The sequence below is a fragment of the Sinohyriopsis cumingii genome, chromosome 17, assembly GCF_028554795.1.
Source record: "Sinohyriopsis cumingii isolate HCF-2022 chromosome 17, ASM2855479v2, whole genome shotgun sequence".
In the NCBI taxonomy this organism is placed as follows: Eukaryota; Metazoa; Mollusca; class Bivalvia; order Unionida; family Unionidae; genus Sinohyriopsis; species Sinohyriopsis cumingii.
Window position 1 is genome coordinate 49,455,539 of NC_142977.1, and position 22,498 is coordinate 49,478,036.

A 22,498-nucleotide genomic window follows, 5' to 3' on the forward strand; every position below is an offset into this window, starting at 1 on the left:
ATGTAGCAACACCGTCAAGTTTTGTACAATTTACAAATAATTTAGTTCTATAAGTTATGAAATGAAACTTTAAGAGGAATTTATAGTATTATGAATTAAATGGAAAATAACACTGTGAAGTGTCGAAGTTTGAATTGCAGTGAACTTTAAAGTTGAATGTGTTGGTCATTAACATTTTATCGCGTTTAAGCCAGAAAAGTGTTTATGAGGGATCACTTCGACCTTTCTTCGTTCATCTCCTCCCATGTCCGTGTAAACTTCAAAGGGGCAGCATTCCAACTAAGTGAAATTCACCTGGCTATCTTAACACGGCCCTTACAAAGTAAACATTTGAGCTACCAACCCTAACCGCTTGGTAGGAACCTATGTCCACTTATCATTTTCAAAGGGAAATAGTTACGCACCGTCGTTCACAGATTCCGACCTGTCTAAACCTGATGAAAGGAATTATTTCTTTGGGAAAAATTAGGGACCGCTGCCTACGATTGGGCAGAATAAATTAAGGCGTACACTTTAGAAGCAATCAGACTTTAAAGTGACGACCTTAGTCAAAATTCATAAGTCTGAAATTTCCTGAAAGAGGAGTCTATACTTCGGAGGAGGCCTAAAGACAATATTGCTCTCCTTGTTAAACAAGAAAAGGACCAGGAGACCGTCTTGTAAAAGAAAGACAGGTTTTAATGCTCGGAAGCGTATGTTCTGAAAGAGAACATCAACAAGGTAAGCAAGTTTAATTTCACGTAATATTATATTATTTGATTGCTTGTTTTATACAAATGTGTTTTCTATGATTAGGTTTCCATATATGTATCGTTTATTCAATTTTATGGAAATGTGTTGATGCTAGAGGTTTTGTGCAATTTATGTTATTCAATTTCATGGAAAGTGTTGATGCTAGAGATGTTATGCGATTTAATTTCTACTCATTTTCATGTAAAGTGTTTATGCTAGAATTGTTATGCAATTTACCTTTCAATTTTACAGTTATTAGTTCATTGGTAGAATTGATTGCATACGATCCAAATGTTCATATATGTAGGATTTCAAAGGATTATTTGCAATAACTTCCTTTGTTAGGACAATACTTACCTAATTATATCTGATTTTGTAATGTTTGAATAATCTTGTAGGTTAAGGATTGCTGCGAGTTACAATTTGTGAATTTCATGCAATATCAATCGAACATGTAGTTGCATATGTAAAAGAATACGGCAATATTCAATAGACGCTCGCGTGGTAATTTAAGACCTGCCACTGGAAGCAAGGTCACTGTCCAACCATACTAAATTTACACAGTGTGTGGATAGCCAACATGCTCTGAGTAACGTGAGGGAATTTTATGTACGTCTAGAGAGTGGGGTATACAGAAATTTAGGGGTAATTTTGTCCTTTAAGGATTATCTTTATGGGATAGAGACTGGACAGTCTGAAGACAGAAGTCTGAGAAAATGAATGACGAAGTCAGAATAAAAGGACCAGTAAGTCCATGAATGGCCAAAGCACACAGATTAGCGAGGATGAACTAGGAGACGTGGATATACGGTCAAGATAGGAAGGTGATGATGCAAATCAGTCGTGGACATTGCGCTCTTTTCACCTTTTATTATGATGATGAAATAAATACAAATTGGACGCGCCTGTTGAATTATATTGATATAATCTAACTTGAATTGGAATTGGCGTTATTAATTTGTTCTAATTAAATGTGTTATTTTCTTGTCAAAGGGGGCTCGTATTGTTTTATTTCTTCCAGGTATTCTCGCTCAGTTCTCTGTTAAAATTATATTCTTCTTTCACTCCCGCCTGGTTATAATATCGAGGGAGGTCATCCTCTAGATAACTCCAGCCAAATCCAATTAACCACCCCTCTTACTAAGAGGGAAACGTTACAAATACTAAGCATTATATTCGAAGTCCAAAAGAATAGGGTGTTTCATATGAATTCCATATCCTGAATGTGCTGATGTACTAACATTATTAATGTATAACAATGGCATTGTCTAGAACTCTTTTGAATGAATTCACAATAATAACAATAATCACAGAATAATATTTTATTGAAAAGTCAATGAGCTCTTTGTAATTTTGATGAGTAATCCAACTCTCAAATTATATCTAAACAAAACATTAAATATATCTGCAGAATAACATTAAATAAGAACATAGAAAAATCGGAATGAATTCATTGTTCAACTCATATACCTTGTATACACTTTAAGGCTCTACGTTGCATTAATTTCCTATTCGATATAGATCTATCTATCAACACCTCCCATTTCACATGTTTCACGATACCTCTCACTGCGACAGAACTCATCAGGCCTAATCATCAAATGTGAAATTACCCCAAACTTGTAAACAGGTTCTTTATTAATATTGTTTTTGAAATGAGTCAACACATATTAAGGTACCTTCATTGCAATCTTAAGTAATGCACCAAAAAGGAAAAAACAATATATACGTACCAATATAGGTATTATTTAATGTGAGACGGGCATAGCAATATATATATATATATATATATATATATATATATATATATATATATATATATATATATATATACACCTCTCCCTCGATAACTCGTACACACAGTGTCCACAAGCATAGACCGCATTATAAGCGAGGGCGCGAGTTACCGAGGTACCTCCAAAAATTGAAAATTCGCTTTGACATCGAGAAAACCGAGGGAGGGGGAGGCGTTAGGGAATTGGGCTGTTTACTGACTGAATCCTCATTTTACAATCACGTCGATAACAATTTTTAATAAATTGCTTTTTCTAATGAAGTCGTAAAAGATCGTTCCAACTGGTTTCAACAACCATCACATGTGCGCGAAAAATCTGTGTAACACGTCAATGTTTTTTATTTTATTGATGAGTCTAATTCCCATAGTGGTGTTTAATAGTATCCTGCCAAATCGGGAGTCCACAGAGCAGGGAACTAGACTAAATGTTGATATACCCCCAAACAAGAATCCTTTTTTAAAAAACAAAAACAAAAACGCGACATTTATTTCATGAAACGATCTTCTATGTCGAAACTCATTTTTTGTATTGTTCAGTTAGTACAATATTGATGTCGTGATTTCATTGGAAGTATTAATGAAACTTCTTATCATCCTTGAGGATATCTCTAAGTGCCAGTTCAAAAATTCTCTGAAACTCGCTTGCCCACAATGGTCCGTATCTGTGAAAACAATCTCTTTATTTTACGAAGTATTCATTTCGCTTGGCTGCATTGCTGTCTTTGATAACAGTTATGAAAGAGTACACGATACCATTTATAACAATGTTCGATTATTCAAATGAAGCGAGTTCACACGACATACGACCGGGATCTCTAGATTTTAAGTTTATAAGATTTTTGTGCCTTTTAACTTTTCTTTTATTCCACCTGCTTTATTTGATTCAAAAGACATAATTAACGTGATAATACAAAGGAGTCCAGCTTTTCGTTCAGTGCAACAATACAACAAATACTTCCACAAGTCAGTTATCAAAACACGGTCGGCACTTAATTAGGTTCTCGGAGAAACGCGCGCGGACATAGCTGTTAAGAAAGATTGACGCATTTTACGTTTAGTTACAAGAGGACACATTGCATTTATGATGATTACACTTAAAAGAAACTAAAAGATAGAACTAGAACACAACTTTCAGTTGATAAATAAATTATTTAATTTGTATCTATTTTTTTTAAGTACTGTCTCCACTCGGCGTAAGTGACATTTTCATTGATTGAAATTAACTTAGACAAATATCAGGGTACATATAATCAATCATGGAGGATTACAAATATACACCAAACAGAACGGAAAGTGCTATCCCTGAATTACAAAGAAAAATGCTTGATAATACTGACAGAATTTGTATAAATACGAATAAATACAGGTAAGATGCGTACTCTGCGGAGATTTCAGTTGAATTCAATCAAACGCATGTTCTATTACCGCTTATTGGATTTTTATAATACAAAAACTATCAACACTATTAATTAGATTTTAGTACAGTCGGACATACCTATTAGGAGTAGATTTGATACTCAGATTTCAGTTGACGAAGTCTTGCGCAAGTTATTCATTTATTATTTTAAACATAGAGCTGTATTGGATCACAGTCTATTTAATAAGGAACAAAGATTATGTTATTAATACATTTGTAATCTTACAAATAGGGAGTTAAGATGAATTTAATTACAAATGGAGGAATGAAAGAAAGTTGTCACTGATAACAAGATACTGCTTTGAGCAATTGCAGAAAGTAAAATCGCCCCTTATAATCAACGGAAATGTAGTAGAGTACATGAATTATCGACTTCAAACTTCCAAAACCTCATCAACAGAATCTAAAGCATGCAAATATGGTTCAATGTCAGAAAGGTCAGCTGCGTGAATTCCACTCATTTTGGCATTGAAAGAATGCAACTGTTCTTCATTAAGTAGCTATATTGATGGCACGTCGATATTGTCTTCATCACTTGGCTCAGGTAACGGTGCATCTGGATCCATTCCATACTCTGGTAGAGCGTCCTAAATGAAGAAAATAATACTAATAATAATTTTGTCTGCAATGTATTCATTCATTTTTTATAGTTAAAAAAATGATTCAAAGACACAATTAAGTTTGGCTCTTAAGAAATGAATTCGTTTAAGAGAATGAGCTACGGTGGCTCAGTTCTAACTTCCAAATATCACCAACAAATGTTAGGCTAAGAGAATAGCATATACTGTCTTGCAGAACCGGCAATAAACAAATTTGTAATTTGGTCTCTGCATGGTAAACTCATGAAAGTTTTTCGTGCTAAAAGAAATTGTTCCTCGATTTTGGACAAATAGTTTTCTGAAATTCTAAAACTTATGTCGAATACTGTCTGTTAAGTTATATAAAGCAGAAATGTTACAATCAGATGTCCTTTAAATGCTATTTATATTGACATGCAGGGAATTTTGCTTTATATTGTTATTGTAATGTTTCGCTGATTGTAAATTTGATATGTTTTATGAGCTTGATAGAATATATTTCGAAAATACAGGTACTTTCCACTTAACGAAGTAGCACACTGTGAAGTTATAGTCATTTGTTATGACTTTGGTAATCACATACACTGCTAATTAGAAGCACACACACACACACACACACACAGACATTGATAAAATAATGGTAGGTATTTTAAGGAACGTGCAGATTGGATAGTGCTCAGTTTCAAATCTCTTCAGTCTTTCTGGTTTCTTTCTTTACCAATAGGCCACATTGCTTAAAACGAGACAAGTTTCTCACCTGATCTAATTCTTCGAAGTATTCGTTAAATATACCCTGCAGTCCAAGTATAAATAGCTGGCAGGTAGTCTTGTTGTTCTCAGTTCTCAATTTATGATTGTTCCATGAATTCATAAACTGGAATAGTCTGTCGTTTATCACATTTCTGTACACATAATGCAAGCAGAAGACATGTTTCTCAGAATCTGGATAAAAAAAGCCTTTGACTTCCAATGATACGAAAAGCTCATAAAATAAAGAAAGCACAGCATTATACACATCACGCCATAGCCTCTCTATCCTCGAATTATGGACACTTTTCCAGTTAGAAAACTTCCCCTATTAAGGCCCCGACGAGGGTGTGAGAGCATGTACTGAGCAACTTCACGGTTTTCCACACCCATGTCCCCTCTCACTCGGGAAGGAAGGCCCCATTTGGAAACGGCTTCAGTGAAATGGTTTAAAACTGTTGAAGCTCTATTATCACAGTTGCAAGCTAGGTAGACAATAAGTCTTGTGAAACCATCCATTCATCCGTGTATTACAAAACGCCATCTGCAGAATATATGTATATCGCTTTCCACGTTATATGAGACAAGAAAATGTATTGCTTTCCTGCAAGAGATGGATATAACGATGATAACACCGCGCGTATTATTATCTAATATAAAGTAGATCACAGACACATTGCTTGATCTCTCACTCTAGAATGTCGTCCATCATACCTTACACTCCACATACATAAGTGTTAAATGTAAACTCCCGTTATTAAGATATTTGAAAGTAGCTAAGAAATGCATTATAACTGAAGAAAATCTCCAAGTGTTCCTATAAAGTTTGCTAAGCAATTGAATGTCAACACATTCTTGATTCATTCTTATTAAACATTGTATTTCTCAGATATTTGTAAGATTCATAGTTATCGGTGTCATATCTTAATTAAACATGAATACTAAATGACCAAATAACTTATTGATGTCCATATGAATATCAAACCCAGTTTCCTCAAAACTATGAAATAATATTTCTCTCTTGTCTTTATATTTATAACCAATGCAGGCAAAATGTTTTTCGGCCTCTGCTTTGTTTACACAAATGGAGTAATATTTAGCATCTCTTGGAATAATAGCTGTAAGAAAACCGCGAGTTTCAACTGTACCAATGTTTGAAGCTGTTTCTGTTCCAAGATTATTAATATTTATCTCACAAACTTGTTCAGATCCTAAATATCTGATTAAGCTTGTTAGAATCTTGAACTATATAGTCGTGTCACTGTTTTGTGTTTTCATGTGCACATTTGAAGGACAAGGGAGTCCTTTGGGTGTTCCGATAGATGTACCCGGTATTATGTGTTCAACATTGCATATGAGATGGAAATACTCCCCTAACTCGATGCTACTAAACGTTTTAATGTCCAAAACAAAATGTCAAAATCCTAATAAATAGTTAGTCATAAACATTGATGTCATTTAACCTCTTTACATCAACCAGAGTGGATTATGACAAATTTCATGATAGTAAGTTGTAATAGGTTGAAGAATAGAGTTTATAAATTTAGCCCCCTACCTTCGCATTTGTCTGCGATGACTACTTTTTACTTCGACAAAAATATTCAAGCTTACCAGAGCATTAAACAATTATTATGTTCTGCTAACCTCAGTACAATTAATTTTATTTTAATTGCCAATTATTGATAAGTTTACCAACTGCATTTCATCAACTTGACCCACTACTATATGTCATTTCCAACATGATAGACTTGTAAAAGTCGGGAAAATAAGCACCAAATTTACCCTTTTCTAATCATCATTAACGTCCAAGATTAACATGTACTGAATGAATATCGTTAATAATACTTACATTAACAAGTAACTAACTGCCATTGATGGATCTGATGTTATGATGTCTTTGCCGAATTTTCATGTTATACGTCCGAACTATTTAAGAGAACTGATTGAATTTTTTATGCTGTAACTTTTTTCCTTCCAATAAAATGTGTTCAGAATTGAAAGGTTTTATCTTGGAGATGCTAAGATATAGAAAATTTGGAGTAAAATTATGTGTCTTTTAATTTTAGGATTTCGGAGCCTAGGAAATTAAATTAACAAAACTTTGGGTACTGAGAATTAGAGATTACACACAACTTTATTGTTAGCACATGTAATATAACTGAGTAGAACACTACCGTATCAGTTTGTGATTGCCATCCATATGCCACAGGGCAAGAGGGGACGGAACTGAATAAACCCTTCGCTGCCTCAATTGTTGTCCAACCGGATCTACAGTTCTAACTGCTCTCCTTATTCTCTCTCTTTGTACATGGATACCTTGTGAAATGAGATGGCATTCGATTGTCTTTAAACCTAAAGAAACAAGTATTTAAAACATGACTACAAGCATTGAATTCATAAAAAACATTATTTATTTATTTGCAGATATAACATTTACAGTCTGTACCATTCCAGGATAAAATTAAGGATCTAAATGAATTAAAATGTGATTGGTCTCTTGGGTGATTCGGTAGCTCATTCCACAGAATGACAGTTGCATACATAAGCTATTTGTTTGCCATACAATGGGGTTTTCATTGTTGGGGCAATTAACATAATTCACTATCTAAAATTGTATTTATAAGCAAATATTTATTATATTCTTATAACATATAAAATTATCCAAACATTGGGAAGCGCACACTTATTCAGAATTTGAAAGTCTCTAAATTCATGACCTAAGTTGCACACTTTCAGGGTTGTCAGTTCTGCCTTAAGAGTTAATGATAAATGCTTGTGTAAATAATCATACTCACACCTATAAGCACGCTTTTGTTGTTGTATTTTTCAAGCTTAGTAGTGTTCAGGTCGCTGCAGAAGTAGCAGGCCACTGGACTGAATTTGAAATTTGATAGGATAAATGTATGCAAGATCGCTTGTTTGTTGAATCTGATTAACTTCGGACCAATCCTTTCAAATGCCTTTAAGCTTTCCCACAAAGATTTCGTTTTACATGCAAATCGAACTGCACTTGTTAGTCTATGACAATCACCGGCAGTTTAACGATATCGGCACAGTTTATGAAAGCACTGATCATGTTTTCATCTGTTTAAATACCATTCTTGTTGCAAATAAAAATGAGAGTTTTTAACACACGTCAGTTATTATCTACAGTTTGAGCCTCATGCCGAAATATCTTTTAGTCGGCGCTTGGGCTACGTTGGGCAAAGTCGCTGTATGGAAAAATGACCAGGAGTCACTACAAAGTTAGAGTCGTTAATTGATCTTTAAAAACAGTTGCGGAAAAGCAAATCCCCATCCCCAATTAAAATTTCAAAACTGATATAACAATATACACATCAATGAACATAAATAACAACTATTTTACTGTACACAAAGAAGTCATTTAGTTGAAGAAAAAGAACTCTTACCTGAACGAGGAAAGTTGTTGATTATTGAATGCACCATCGATATGAGCTCATTGTCACTTATATCACTGAATCGTATCCCATGAGTCAAGCGGAAGTTTGCTAGTCTCCGCTCTACAGTTCTCCTGCTTACCCCAAGCAAACTTGCCATATCTCCTGATGTAAACTAATTTTCTGGAGAAAAATTAATACAGACGTGATTACAAATAATTTTCCAAAGCACGAGAAAGATTTTCCATATAAAGGTTTATGTTATGTGGATGTAATAGAGAGAATATAGATCGGCTAGTAATGTCTAAAACACAAAATTTCAGCGTATAAAAATCATTAATAGTCACTATAGACACATTTTAATTATATGTGTATGATAATACAAATTTTGCACCAGGAAGACGTTTTGAGCCGAAGCGCGATCACGATGGTTCAAAATCATCTCAGTTCTTGGGCAAACGTGTGCAAACATCATAAGGTATATAGTATAGTTATTCTTACACGATGAAGTCTTAGCCACTTAACTTCTATTCCAAATACCCAACTAATGAAGTTTCAAACAGGAAAAGAAAATAATAATGTTCAAACAGCGCGTGTAATTCTGATGCATGAAAACAGATGACGTCAATAAAAAGACATGAGCTCAAAGCACGCTGAGATTGGCCAATCACGTGTGACGTTTTATAAAGTGATGCAAACACCATATGAATATAAACTGTCAGACAGATTTTTTTTTAAAAAAATAATGTTTTACAGCATTTGGTAATAAAAATGTTATTTAATTAAAACGAAAATAAAAGCAATGGTTATTTTGAGACGCATAGGATATATGTTTCTAATAATATCCTATCTTTTTATACTTTCTACTTGAGGAAAGTTTTGCGTTATGAAATAATTCAATTATTATGAAAAAATGCACTACATGACTATATATATATATATCATGTGGAATAAAGAATCATGCAAACAAACCAAAGAAAACACAATTTCTCTTATAATGTACGGTGGTAAAAGTATCGATTGTAGAATAGCATGTGAAGTCTGACAGTACTATATATTAAATTTCAATACATGGTTCTTTAAGGACTAAAATATTCGTACATGCTCCCATTTATTTGCAAACCTGCCAACACACACATACACACACACATACACACCCCGATGTTAAAACGAAAATGCATCAAGGATATAAACAAAATCGCAAAACTTAGTCATTTAATTCATAATTTCTAACCTGATTGTCACCAAAGAGTGCCATGCACTGTCATTTTGTTGGCGTTTCGAATCAAACGGGAGTTTTGTAAGTAACATAGTCGCCATATTTGCATAGGCAAGTCTATGTTTTTAAGCAACAGGGGTAATGTAGTTCACCGTCTTTGACAATTTCATTAATTCCGGAAATTTTTGGTGTTACATGTCTCTAGCATGTGTATACAAGAGTTGTCCTTTTCATTTGCTCAGTTTGGTCACGAAATATTAAACATAGACATTTTTAATGAAATGGACTGTTCTATAAACCAGAAAAGGTCAGTGAGCAATCTGTCACTTGTTTAGATCGAGAGCGTCCGTTTGATTTGAAATGCCAATAGGTCCGCAGTGTTAGGGAACTATTATCAACTGTAAGTTAGAAATTATAAATCAGTGAATGAAATTACTTAATTTCGTGCATCTTTATGTCCTTGATACTTTTTTATTGTAAAATTTGTAACGGGGTACAAACAAACGGGTTGGTGTGCGAATAATATACTCAGTGGCATTACCTAACTGATGTTTACCATTTATCATTTCCTAAGTGTTGTTGCATAAACAGCTTAAATCCCGATACCTTATAATATTCAGGATAACGAAATCATTTAGCCAGACGGACAGATAATGATACTCAAGAAAGAATGTCATGTCTTACAATATTGAAAACTATCAACGCTTAAAAATGACACCTCTATGATTTGCTTGCATACGGAAGCATTATCAAATATTGTGCATGAACATCAGAAAAATAAAGAAGTTGGAAGCAGTAAACACTGCTTGTGTGTTAGGGGATAACAATGGAACATGTAAATATAATATACAGCATGTTAGTGTGTCACTTGAGTTAAGAAATTACCGATGAAAAATTGTAGTTGTTCCTTTTTTATGTCATAAAGAGGTCTGCCCCTATTCTCAGTATAGACTTGCGAGGCCCTGTACCGGTGGTCTTCGCTGACTGGCATAGAATTGATATCGGTTTTGTCAAGGATACAACGAGCTTGTCCAAGTAGCTCAATCACTTCGACAGGCACTGATACATCCTGCAGGGAGTCCTCCTTTAAAATCTCAATTCCACGTACCTGAGTCCTTATAATGTTCTCTGCTTCCATCCTATTTGACATGCGCTCTTTACACTTTCTCAATTCTTCCATGATAAAGTTTACTATCGACACCAATCATGTTGAGCCAGAATACATTTTTGTGGTAACATATCATCATAGTGAAATGGAATTCAAAAGTACCCCATTATCAAGAATGGCAAAACTTTCTTTAGAGTCGATTGCGTTCATTTGTCATTTCAGGCAATGGAATTGTGTTGATTTGAAGAGGCAATGAACTGGAAGTGATAAATGTTTCAATAGCTATAAAATCACACATTCATCGCAAGTAGTGAAGCTATTACATGTGGATAAAGCGTTTTTCCTGGACCAACGAGTGAATAATTGTGAGAAATGCTAAATATTACGGTGTTATTTCCAATTCAACATATTTAATCACTTTCGTATGTTATTTTCAAAATATCACTTTTAGATCACGAGATTGTTGAAAACATAACTCCAGCCTATGTGGAATGCTATCTATGCTATTATAGGTAACAGCAATTGAAATTCTAAGTATAAGAATAAGACTTAATAGGAAGATTGAAGGTATTACAGTTAAAAATGTAAAATACGAAATAAAAATGCTACAGCATGCAGACGATTGTACGAACTTTATTATAGACAAAATTCCTTTAAACACCTATAGAAGGAATTAGAACAATTTGGTAAGGCCTCTGGGTCATAAATAAATCATGAAAAGACTGAAATACTGAAAATAGGGAGCTAGAGAGGAAATCACTCAGGATTACCACCACGCCTAATTAAAGAAAGAGTGAATGCATTGGGCATTTATTTTGGGATAAGAGAAGAACAAGAAAACTATAAAAATATGAAACAGAAATTAGAAACGAATGTGAACACATGGGCACTTACGCCATTATGTCTCATGGAACGGGCCCAAGTGGCCAAAACGTACATGTACGCGAATATAAATTTTATTACCAAGTCTATTGACATAGAAAATACAAATTTAGAAAAACTAGATAAGGAGATTATTAATTACATATGGGATTTTAAGACCCACTACGTCAAGAGGGAAACTTTCTAAAGAGCACAAGAGAGGGGGAACTAGCACTCTCCAACCCCATTTGGATAAAGACTGCAAATATTATAAATATATTTAAAAAGATTAAAGCAATACCAACATCACCATGGGAGGGAATATACGTCTACTGGTTTGGGTTCACAATGAGAAACAGGGGGGACATTAATAAAAATAATAAACTTGTAAAAAAAACTAGAAATACCAATACAATTTAGACATATCAAAGAAATACTAACCAAATATAGGGATATAAAAAGTTTATGGGACCAGGAGGAAAACTAACATACTAACATATAGATACATTTGAGAGGAAATAACAAAAGAAAAACTAAAAGTAAAGTAGAACAGGAGAACATAGAGATTAACTGGAAAAGAGCATGGGGGCACTGGACCAAATTATGCTCCCTAAAAATACAAAGCCTCTGCTTCAAATGCATGCACAATGCATGGTTGATAGGAGAGGTAGCAGTGAGACGCGACATGGTCAGAGTATCGCAAACATGTCCACTGTGTAAAAAAGCCCCTTTTAGTAAACTACACACAAAACTATTTAATCGAATATAACATAATAGAATACACCGGATCCTAAAGCCAAATTAGTAGAAAAGAAATATAACTGGGAAAAATAACACTGAATCTAAAATTGCGGTCTCAAACATATATATAAAATAAAATAGCATACACACAATACAGCATCATTACATATAACTTATACCGAGACCTAGGCGACCTCGAGCAAAGGTCACAAAAAAATGGAACTTCGAACAAGGTGAAAAAACCCCAGGCTTGGTCGAACAACCATTTAGATAACATTAAGGAAACATAAATACCCCATCAAAAATTCTAAGACTAAATTTTTTATATAAAATTCTATTTTAAAATAAAACATACTACATATCTGAGGGGGAAACACAAAAACATAAAATACCTTTTCAGTTTTTTGGAACGGGGGGTGGGGTGGGCATCTGTCTCGTCCCCCTCCCCCCAAGTAATTAACAGCAATCCAACAGCCATCAAAAACCACCTAGCTATGACTTGGAAAGGAACTACTATCACAATTTACCTTACACTCTCAATTTGACCAGCTAGAAAAAAGAAGAAAGAAACATAATATAGTACAAAGCTAAAATTGGAAAAGAATTACTATCCAAATTGCCTCAACACACTTAATCTACCAAAACAGCATTATCTCAGAGGGAACGTTGCCCTCACTCACAACATCAGATGAAGTTTCAGTAAAAATTTCAAATAACATTTTGTGCTTGCGAAGCGCAGATGTCCACACTTACCTGCTGGACTATTCAAAGTAAAATTAAATATGTTTTGCTTTCGTAAGTATGTTAATACAAACTCGAATATGATTAGTATTCGTGTAAATACAGTACAGCACAATAAGGTGTATATACAGTACAGCACAATAAGGTGTACACACAGTACAGCACAATAAAGTGTACACACAGTACAACACAATAACGTGTACATACAGTAATGCACAATAAGGTGTAGATACAGTGCAGCATAATAAGATGTACATATAGTACAGCACAATAAGGTGTAGATATAGTACAGCACAATAAGGTGTACATGTAGTACAGCACAATAAGGTGTAGATACAGTACAACACAATAACGTGTAGATTCAGTGCAGCTCAATAAGGTGTACATATAGTACAGCACAATAAGGTGTAGATACAGTACAACACAATAACGTGTAGATACAGTACAGCACAATAAGGTGTAGATACAGTACAACACAATAACGTGTAGATACAGTGCAGCATAATAAGATGTAGATATAGTACAGCACAATAAGGTGTAGATATAGTACAGCACAATAAGGTGTACACACAGTACAACACAATAACGTGTAAATACAGTACAGCACAATAAGGTGAAGATACAGTACAACACAATAACGTGTAGATACAATACAGCACAATAAGGTGTACACACAGTACAGCACAATAAGGTGTACACACAGTACAGCACAATAAGGTGTAGATACAATACAGCACAATAAGGTGTAGATATAGTACAGCACAATAACGTGTACATACAGTAATGCACAATAAGGTGTAGATACAGTACAGCACAATAAGGTGTACATATAGTACAGCACAATAAGGTGTACATACAGTACAGCACAATAAGTTGTACATACAGTACAGCACAATAAGGTGTACACACAGTACAGCACAATAAGGTGTATATATAGTACAGCACAACAAGATGTACATATAGTACAGTACAACAAGGTGTACATATAGTACAGCACAATAAGGTGTACATAGAGTACAGCACAACAAGATGTACATATAGTACAGCACAACAAAGTGTACATATAGTACAGCACAACAAGTTGTACATATAGTACAGCACAATAAGATGTACATACAGTAGAGCAAAATAATGTGTACATATAGTACAGCAAAATACATATAATAAAGTTAGGAGCTACCACGACTAATAATAATAATAATAATAATAATAATAACATTATTATTATTATTATTATTATTATTATTAGAAGAAGAAGAAGAAGAAGCATAACAGAATTAGAAATAGATAAAGCGATTTATCAATTAACTAGGAATAAAGGTCCGGGGTTAGACTGGATAACGCCCGAGTTTTATCAAAAGTTCAAAAGATGTTTAATTCCAATAACGAAAATTCTCAACAATACCATTTATTAAAAAAAATCAAGAAATGATAGAAAGTATGAAAACAGGAGTTATTACACTCATCTTCACAAACAAAGGCTAGACTTCAGACCTAAAATATTGGAGACCAGTCTCGTTACTTAATATTGATTGCAAAATACTCAGTAAATATTTAGCAAATAGAGTTAAACCAATAATAAGGGTACATAAAAGTTCCAAACCAAACGTATGGTGAAGAAGGCAGAAATATACAGAATAATATACTTTCAATAAAGACAATACCAAATTATATGGAAACATCTAATATTGATGGCGCTTTAATCATCATTGATCAGGAGGAGGTGTTTGATAGGGTAGAAATGAGTTATATTTTGCAGATATGGCATAAATTTGGATTTGGAAATGTATTCCAAAACTGGATCAAAACACTTTATAAGAATATAAGATCATTGGTACAGATCAATGGTGCAAAAACCAATCCGTTCTCAGTAAACGGTTCTGTAAGACAGGGGTTTTCCACTATCTATGTGAATGTACGAAATAGGGATAGAGGCACTACATAATGCAATCCAAAATCATAAAAGAATCCGAGGAGTAAGAGTAACTAACATGAGGGAGGAGTGTAAAACCTTCCAACATGAGGACGATTGCTCCAACTTTATAACTTCAAAGCAATGGTATAAGTATTTAATGCAGCAGTACAACCTTTTTGGATTAGCCTCGGGTTCAAAGATAAACCGAATTAAAAGCGAAATACTACTTATAGGCAAATGAAAGGAGAATTATCAAGCGCTCCCTACAGAACTCATAAGAAATCAAGTTAAAGGACTAGGAATAAATCTAGAGAAAGTCAGTAAAATGCTAAATTTTCTACAAATTAGGAAAAAATTAGAGAAACATGCTATAATATGGAATTATAGGCAAATAAATTTATTTGGAAAAATACAAATTGCGAAATTGTATTTATACAACTCGATTTGGTACGAATTTGACGTATCGGACTTTGAATTTATATATCTAAATACATTTGAATCGTTAATAATAAAATTTATACGGAATGGGATCCAAAATTACCAAAATACACATTATAAAAAGATAGGAAAAAAGAAGGACTCAATCTCATGGACTTGAGTTAAATATGTAGTAAATTATACTTCCAGATTGAATAAATGTCAGGAAAATCCAGAATATCACTGGCAGGGCATAACCTTTACTGGTTTGGTTTTCTTCTATCCAGTAAGCCTGAAATTTATAGGAATAATAGCATGACAAAATTGCAAGTGCACCCCAAAATAGCGTAAAGAATAACACAAACAATGCAAAATTACAAAACAAGCAAAGAATATTGGACCATGTTTAATAAGAATGAATTGGAAAATATGATAAAACACAATACAAAAGTAAAGCCAAACAAGGTGGAAACACTAAATTTAGAGATTGACTTGAACATAGTATGAAAATCATTGGAAAAAAATAAAAGAGATAAGCAAACAAACGAACATTTACCAATATCTACATGATGTAGGGTGGACAGGTGAAAATGCCCACAAGAGACACCTTATCTCAAACATCCCTCCTTGTCCCATGCGCAAGGGACCACATAGCAAAAAACATAATTTTATACTACAGATCCTTAAATAAACAAAGACAAATATAAAAACTAAAAGTATAAGCAAACTGGGCAATTTTGAGCCCAAAAAATCTTCCTTATACCCATAAAATAACAGACAAACTTTTGTACAGAGAAGTGATAGACTTCATTTATAATGCTATATAAAATAGAAGATAACAGCTTTGGATTACTGAATTATATACTCTGGAAAGCCTATAAGCGGCTAGCAAAAACTCCATCAGAAAAACAAACTAACTTTGAGAAACTAATCTCCGGAAAAGCCACTTATAATGAGCTTGCTATAATGACACCGACATACCTCGCACCCCCACCCCCAACCAACAGACAAAAACCCGACTTCGGCATTTGAAACAAATGTAGCCGAAATAGACTCGTTAAACCAGACTATTAGAAATTAATTTCGGACAGAGAGATTTACCGTTCCTCTAAAACAAAGTGCGGGAGAAACTGGACCGAAATCCCGCCAGCTGATGACAGAAGACAGTAGGCGGTGATTAAATTACCAAACAAGACCGAAAAGCGTGCCCACATAAACCTGCAACGTAATGAGAAACGGTTAACACAGAAGGAACTAACATAAGGACACATACGAGTGATTCATAGTAAATACCACAGGGGAGAATTAGCAGTAAATGACCAGGAAATAGAGCAAAAAAAAATACAAAATAATTATTAAACACAGGGCAAAACAAGAGCTAATGAAACTTAGCCAAATTTTTTTCCTTATCATGCCTACAAAGAAACAAACCAAAAAATCATATTGTCTCCGAAAAGCCATCTTAGGTGCCTAGTAAAATTACACCAGAGTCTCTTTTGATATGCATATTTTCCATCACGTCCGCGTGACGGAAAAATTTCAATCCCATCCCAGGGCAAAAGCAACCGAAGCTTGCTATCTAAATAGAACCCACATGAGTTGATGTAATTAATAACAATGTCATCGTGGTCACTTTGGCTCATATATAACTACATACCGAACAAAATATTTGAAAAATGGAAAATCAGGAGCAGGACTCCCCGAAAGTGAGAGTCTTGCAACTGTAATACAATAGAAAAAAAAAATGGTAAAATATAGAAATAAAGAAATAAAACAATTTGTGACATAATAGTAAACGGAAGCAGGACTCTACAGTGAACGAGCCACTCAGAAGTGGCATGCCAATGAGATTTAATGAAAGAATTCTGCAACCGTCCATTTGAGAACTAATGACAATAAATAAACAAAAATGACATCTCTTCCCCTAGACGATCTCAATATGGACATGACGACAGGCTGATGACAATATCCACTTTAACAAACATTTTTTCCATCACGTCCGCCTGATGGAAAATTTCAATCCCTTTTCGGGGAGAAAGCAACGAAAGTTTTTATCTATACTAGAACACACATATGACGATTTATTAACGTTGATGTATTACCCTAGGGTATCACTTACAAATCGGTGATGCTGTTTTATGTTATTTTTAAAAATTTGATAGAATCCATCGCCTTTCGTTGTTATTTTCATACATCATTAGCTAAATTTCGGGTTTATTCAAGCATGATCTGTGCTTCTTCTTCGCCATAAACACTCCAAGAAGGCAACTGTTTATTGTTCACGTATTAGTCTTTCAAAATGTATGACTAAGCCCCCCTCCCCCATTTTCAATACATTTGGAAAGGAGAGTGGTGTTTCAAATGCACTAAGAGTCGCGAATCATGATTTCTAATAAAAGGAAAACTAAAAGGAAAAAAAAAACACAACAGTAATATGTTAATGCAAACTAGATTAAATGGAGGAAAAAGAAGATTTCTTACATACAGAACTTGGAGAATAATGTCTATGTACGTATGGCCGGTAACATAAGACATACAAAAAGTTGCGGACAACAAATTGTTGGTTTAGTGCGTATGCTACGTTAAGTCATTAAACCTGGTAATTACTATTGATCAAATACGATGAAGATTTAATCTCCTTAGCTGATAGATCTAGCTGAGATAAAGCATTGAAAATTCGTGCAGTATAAGGCAGATTTTAAAATAAAATACACAGACATTCATTAATGTGGATAGTCACTTTATCCTGATTGGAAAACATTGTTCTTGTTTATATCAAATGAGAAGAAACACTAACCTTAGCTGTTAAATGTCGTCTGCAAAAATCTCAGCCGAATTCTGTAAATACGCCCGTCGATTGTAAGTCTGCCTAACAGCGCCCCCCTGTGTTTGTTTGGATTTACGCTAGCTGATTTACACTTTGATCAGACCGTTTACATTCCATACATTTCATTTAATACCACATCATTTGGAATATGAGCTGATCATTCCAATCTGTTCTTCAGACCAAATCAAATAATGCCAGATCATTTGGAATCTGAATACATCATTTCATTTTTTGGGTTAAATCATTTAATTCTAGACTACATAATTTCATTTAATACTACGTCATTTGGAAGCAGATTTCATCAATACGTTTTGTTCTTTAAATCATTTAATTTAATACCACATCAATTGGAATCTGAATTCATCATTTCATTTGTTGAGTTAAATCATTTCATTTCATACTACGTAATTTCATTTAATAATATGTCATTTGGAAGCAGATTTCATCAATCCGTTTTGTTCTTAAATCATTTTATTTAATACCAGATCATTTGGAATTAAAATTCATGATTTCATTTGTTGAGTTAAATCATTTCATTTTAGACTACATCATTTTATTTAATAGCACATCATTTGGAAGCATATATCATCATTTAGTTTTGTTCTTTAAATCATTTTATTTAATGCCAGATCATTTCATTTAACGCCATATCATTTGAAATCTGAATTCATTATTTTATTTTTGGGGTTCAATCATTTCATTTCATGCTGCATCATTTCATATCACACAACATCATTTGGAATCTGAATTCATCATTCCGTTTGATGGGTTAAATAATTTCATTTCACTCTACATCATTTCATTTAATACCACGTCATTTGAAATCTAAATGCATCATTCGGTTTTGTTCGTTAAATCATTTCATGTGACAACACATCATTTGGAATCTGGATTGATCATTTCATTTGCTAGGTTAAATCATTTGATTTCATACTAGATCATTTAATTAATGTAATTTTGGCGGCGACGGCTGCCCATATTGGCGCTCAGCATTAAGAGGTTAGTGTAAGACTGGTCGGCCTAGTGTCAGGAAAATATAGTACCACATGTCCGCTGCATGATGCATCAGTGCTAGACATCACTATAAACTGCCACACAGCAGACATTGTAGCGACATCACTGTTTTTTTTTTTTTTAAGCTAAGGTAAAAAGCCAAATATCTCTCTCTCTCTCTCTCTCTCTCTCTCTCTCTCTCTTTATGGATGTATGCATACATAATATAACATTGTTCAATAACGCTTACCTGTTACATTGGAGTTTTTCACTGTTCCTTCATATTTCAATTGTTCTCTATTACTTAACATTTGCATTTGTCTCTATCATTTAATGTATCCTTTCCACTGTATTTCTAAGAGATAAGGTGCAGAAAACTAATGGATAGATCAGGATGGACAAGCGGTCTAAGATGATGCATTCAAATTACAGTAGAATCCCTCCCACATCGACTTCTCTGCAAGGAAAACATTAATAACTTTGTAGTTAATGTTATCATTATTACAGGCACAATATACAAGTACAAAGATAAAATGATAGATGATAGCAGATTATCCTGTGCTGTTACAAAATCTTTGTTGTTACAAAATCTTACTATTTATTCAATTAGTCGATGATTCTAGGCCTCAACGAGTCCTATTCAGTATGCTGACCTATACGCCCTTCAATCTCTCTATGTGCACTCGGATCGTTGCAATGCATATGTCAGGATGGCCGAGCGGTCTAAGGCGCTGCGTTCAGGTCGCAGTCGGGTCTTCCCGGCGTGGGTTCGAATCCCACTTCTGACAAACAGTTTTTATTTTCTATTTCCTTTAATAAAAATAAATATTTTTTTTTGCAATATACAAGTCACATTAATACAATTGTAAATATAACCATAAAATAATATTACGTGTCAAATACATCTATGAACCAGTGCATACCTACCAAGTCTGAATGTATTAATGGAACAATTTTGTTTATCTGCCAAATTAATCCATCGCATCTCATAACGGACATCTCCGGATGGCTTAGTGATTCAAGGCACTGTAAAAAATACGGTAAAATTGTGTCGGCAGGCACAACTTTGTGCTGGACATGTCAGGATGGCCAAGCGGTCTAAGGCGCTGCGTTCAGGTCGCAGTCGGGTCTTCCCGGGGTGGGTTCGAATCCCACTTCAGACAAACTGTTTCTTTTTTTCAATCTTATTTAAAAGAAATAAATATTTTGTAAATATACGAATCACTTTAATACAAGAGTAAATATCGGGCCCCGAGTGGCCGAGTGGTCTAAAGCGCTGACCGTTCCGGATGACTGCCATCTCACCTCTGTCTGCGTGGGTTCGAGTCCAAGGCTCGGCTAACGTGGGTACGTGGGAAAGCCTTCCAGTAGCTTCTCGTGGGTCGGTGGTTCTTCCCTGGGTTTTCCAGGGTTATTCCTCCACCAGTTATTCGGGCTGGCACGTATAGCCTATCTTGTGCTGAAAAATGGCCTTAAACCCTACAACAACAGCAAGAGTAAATATAACCATAAATAATATTACGTATCAACCACCTGTATGAACCAGTGCATACCTACCAAATCTGAATATATTAATGGGTTCATTTGATTAGCTAGAAAACTAACCATAGCATCTCATAACGGAAATATCAGGATGGCTTAGCGATTTAAGGTAGTGCATGAATACTTAAGATTGTGTCGTCAGGTACTACCTTGTGCTGCATATCGCAGTCGGGTCTTCCCGGCGTGGGTTCGAATCCCACTTCTGACAAAGAGTTTTTATTTTCTATCTTATTTAACAGAAATAACTATTTTTTGAAATATACAAGTCACTTTAATACAATTGTAAATATAACCATAAAACAATATTACGTATCAACTGCCTGTATGAACCTGTACATACCTACCAGGTCTGACTATTAATGGGTCCATTTGTTGATCTAGGAAATTAAGCACAGCATCTCATAACGGACATATTCGAATGACATGGCAATTTAAGGCACTGCATGAATACCGTAAGATTGTATCGGCAGGCACTACCTTGTCCTGGATATATCAGGATGGCCGAGCGGTCTAAGGCGCTGCGTTCAGGTAGCAGTCGGGTCTTCCCGGCGTGGGTTCGAATCCCACTTCTGACAAACAGTTTTTATTTTCTATCTTATTTAACAGAAATAACTATTTTTTGAAATATACAAGTCACTTTAATACAATTGTAAATATAACCATAAAACAATATTACGTATCAACTGCCTGTATGAACCTGTACATACCTACCAGGTCTGACTATTAATGGGTCCATTTGTTGATCTAGGAAATTAAGCACAGCATCTCATAACGGACATATTCGGATGACTTAGCGATTTAAGGCACTGCATAAATACCGTAAGATTGTATCGGCAGGCACTACCTTGTCCTGGATATATCGGGATGGCCGTGCGGTCTAAGGCGCTGCGTTCAGGTCGCAGTCGGGTCTTCCCGGCGTGGGTTCGAATCCCACTTCTGACAAACAGTTTTTATTTTCTATCTTATTTAACAGAAATAACTATGTTTTGAAATATACAAGTCACTTTAATACAATTGTAAATATAACCATAAAACAATATTACTTTTCAACTGCCTGTATGAACCTGTACATACCTACCAGGTCTGACTTTTAATGGGTCCATTTGTTGATCTAGGAAATTAAGCACAGCATCTCATAACGGACATATTCGGATGACTTAGCGATTTAAGGCACTGCATGAATACCATAAGATTGTATCGGCAGGCACTACCTTGTCCTGGATATATCAGGATGGCCGAGCGGTCTAAGGCGCTGCGTTCAGGTCGCAGTCGGGTCTTCCCGGCGTGGGTTCGAATCCCACTTCTGACAAACTGTTCTTTTGTCATGGAGCAGTATCTCTTATGACTCTAAAATAGAAAACATCAATCTTACAGCGTTCATGTATGCTGGCATATAACAGCTGTTTTAGTTAAACATGCTTTTCAGGCCCTTCAAATGTATTAATTTATTATCCTCTCTCTCTCTCT

General features: G+C 34.7%; 1 protein-coding gene and 2 non-coding genes across 4 annotated transcripts; 2 read left to right on the forward strand and 1 right to left on the reverse strand.

Annotated features, from left to right (window-relative positions):
- Positions 1-3,319: 3,319 nt before the first annotated feature.
- On the reverse strand, positions 3,320-13,150 carry LOC149778586 (uncharacterized). 2 transcript variants are annotated; one of them, XM_089938514.1, is made up of 6 exons: positions 12,989-13,150; positions 10,772-11,251; positions 8,680-8,850; positions 7,444-7,621; positions 5,280-5,873; positions 3,320-4,531 (listed from the first exon to the last, which is right to left on the reverse strand). In XM_089938514.1, the coding sequence occupies exons 5-6, from the start codon at positions 5,391-5,393 to the stop codon at positions 4,445-4,447; spliced, it is 201 nt and encodes a 66-aa protein (XP_089794640.1). In that variant the 5' UTR covers positions 5,394-5,873; positions 7,444-7,621; positions 8,680-8,850; positions 10,772-11,251; positions 12,989-13,150; the 3' UTR covers positions 3,320-4,444. The 2 variants fall into 2 exon arrangements, with proteins under 2 accessions (XP_089794640.1, XP_089794639.1); XM_089938513.1 differs by lacking the exons at positions 5,280-5,873; positions 12,989-13,150 and having other exon boundaries at positions 10,772-11,364.
- Positions 13,151-20,193: 7,043 nt separating this feature from the next.
- On the forward strand, positions 20,194-20,277 carry Trnal-cag (transfer RNA leucine (anticodon CAG)). The gene has a single exon. It is a non-coding gene; the product is annotated as a tRNA-Leu (tRNA).
- A 1,979-nt stretch (positions 20,278-22,256) lies between these two features.
- Trnal-cag (transfer RNA leucine (anticodon CAG)) lies at positions 22,257-22,340 on the forward strand. The gene has a single exon. It is a non-coding gene; the product is annotated as a tRNA-Leu (tRNA).
- Positions 22,341-22,498: the final 158 nt, after the last annotated feature.

Excerpts from the sequence above, each read along its gene's own strand:
- LOC149778586 (XM_089938513.1), bottom strand. The coding sequence starts at position 8,827 with ATGGCAAGTTTGCTTGGGGTAAGCAGGAGAACTGTAGAGCGGAGACTA. Across the intron at positions 7,622-8,679 it reads CAACAACTTTCCTCGTTCAG|GTTTAAAGACAATCGAATGC; the intron begins GTAAGAGTTCTT and ends TTGTTTCTTTAG. Across the intron at positions 4,532-7,443 it reads GGCAATCACAAACTGATACG|GACGCTCTACCAGAGTATGG; the intron begins GTAGTGTTCTAC and ends TTCTTCATTTAG.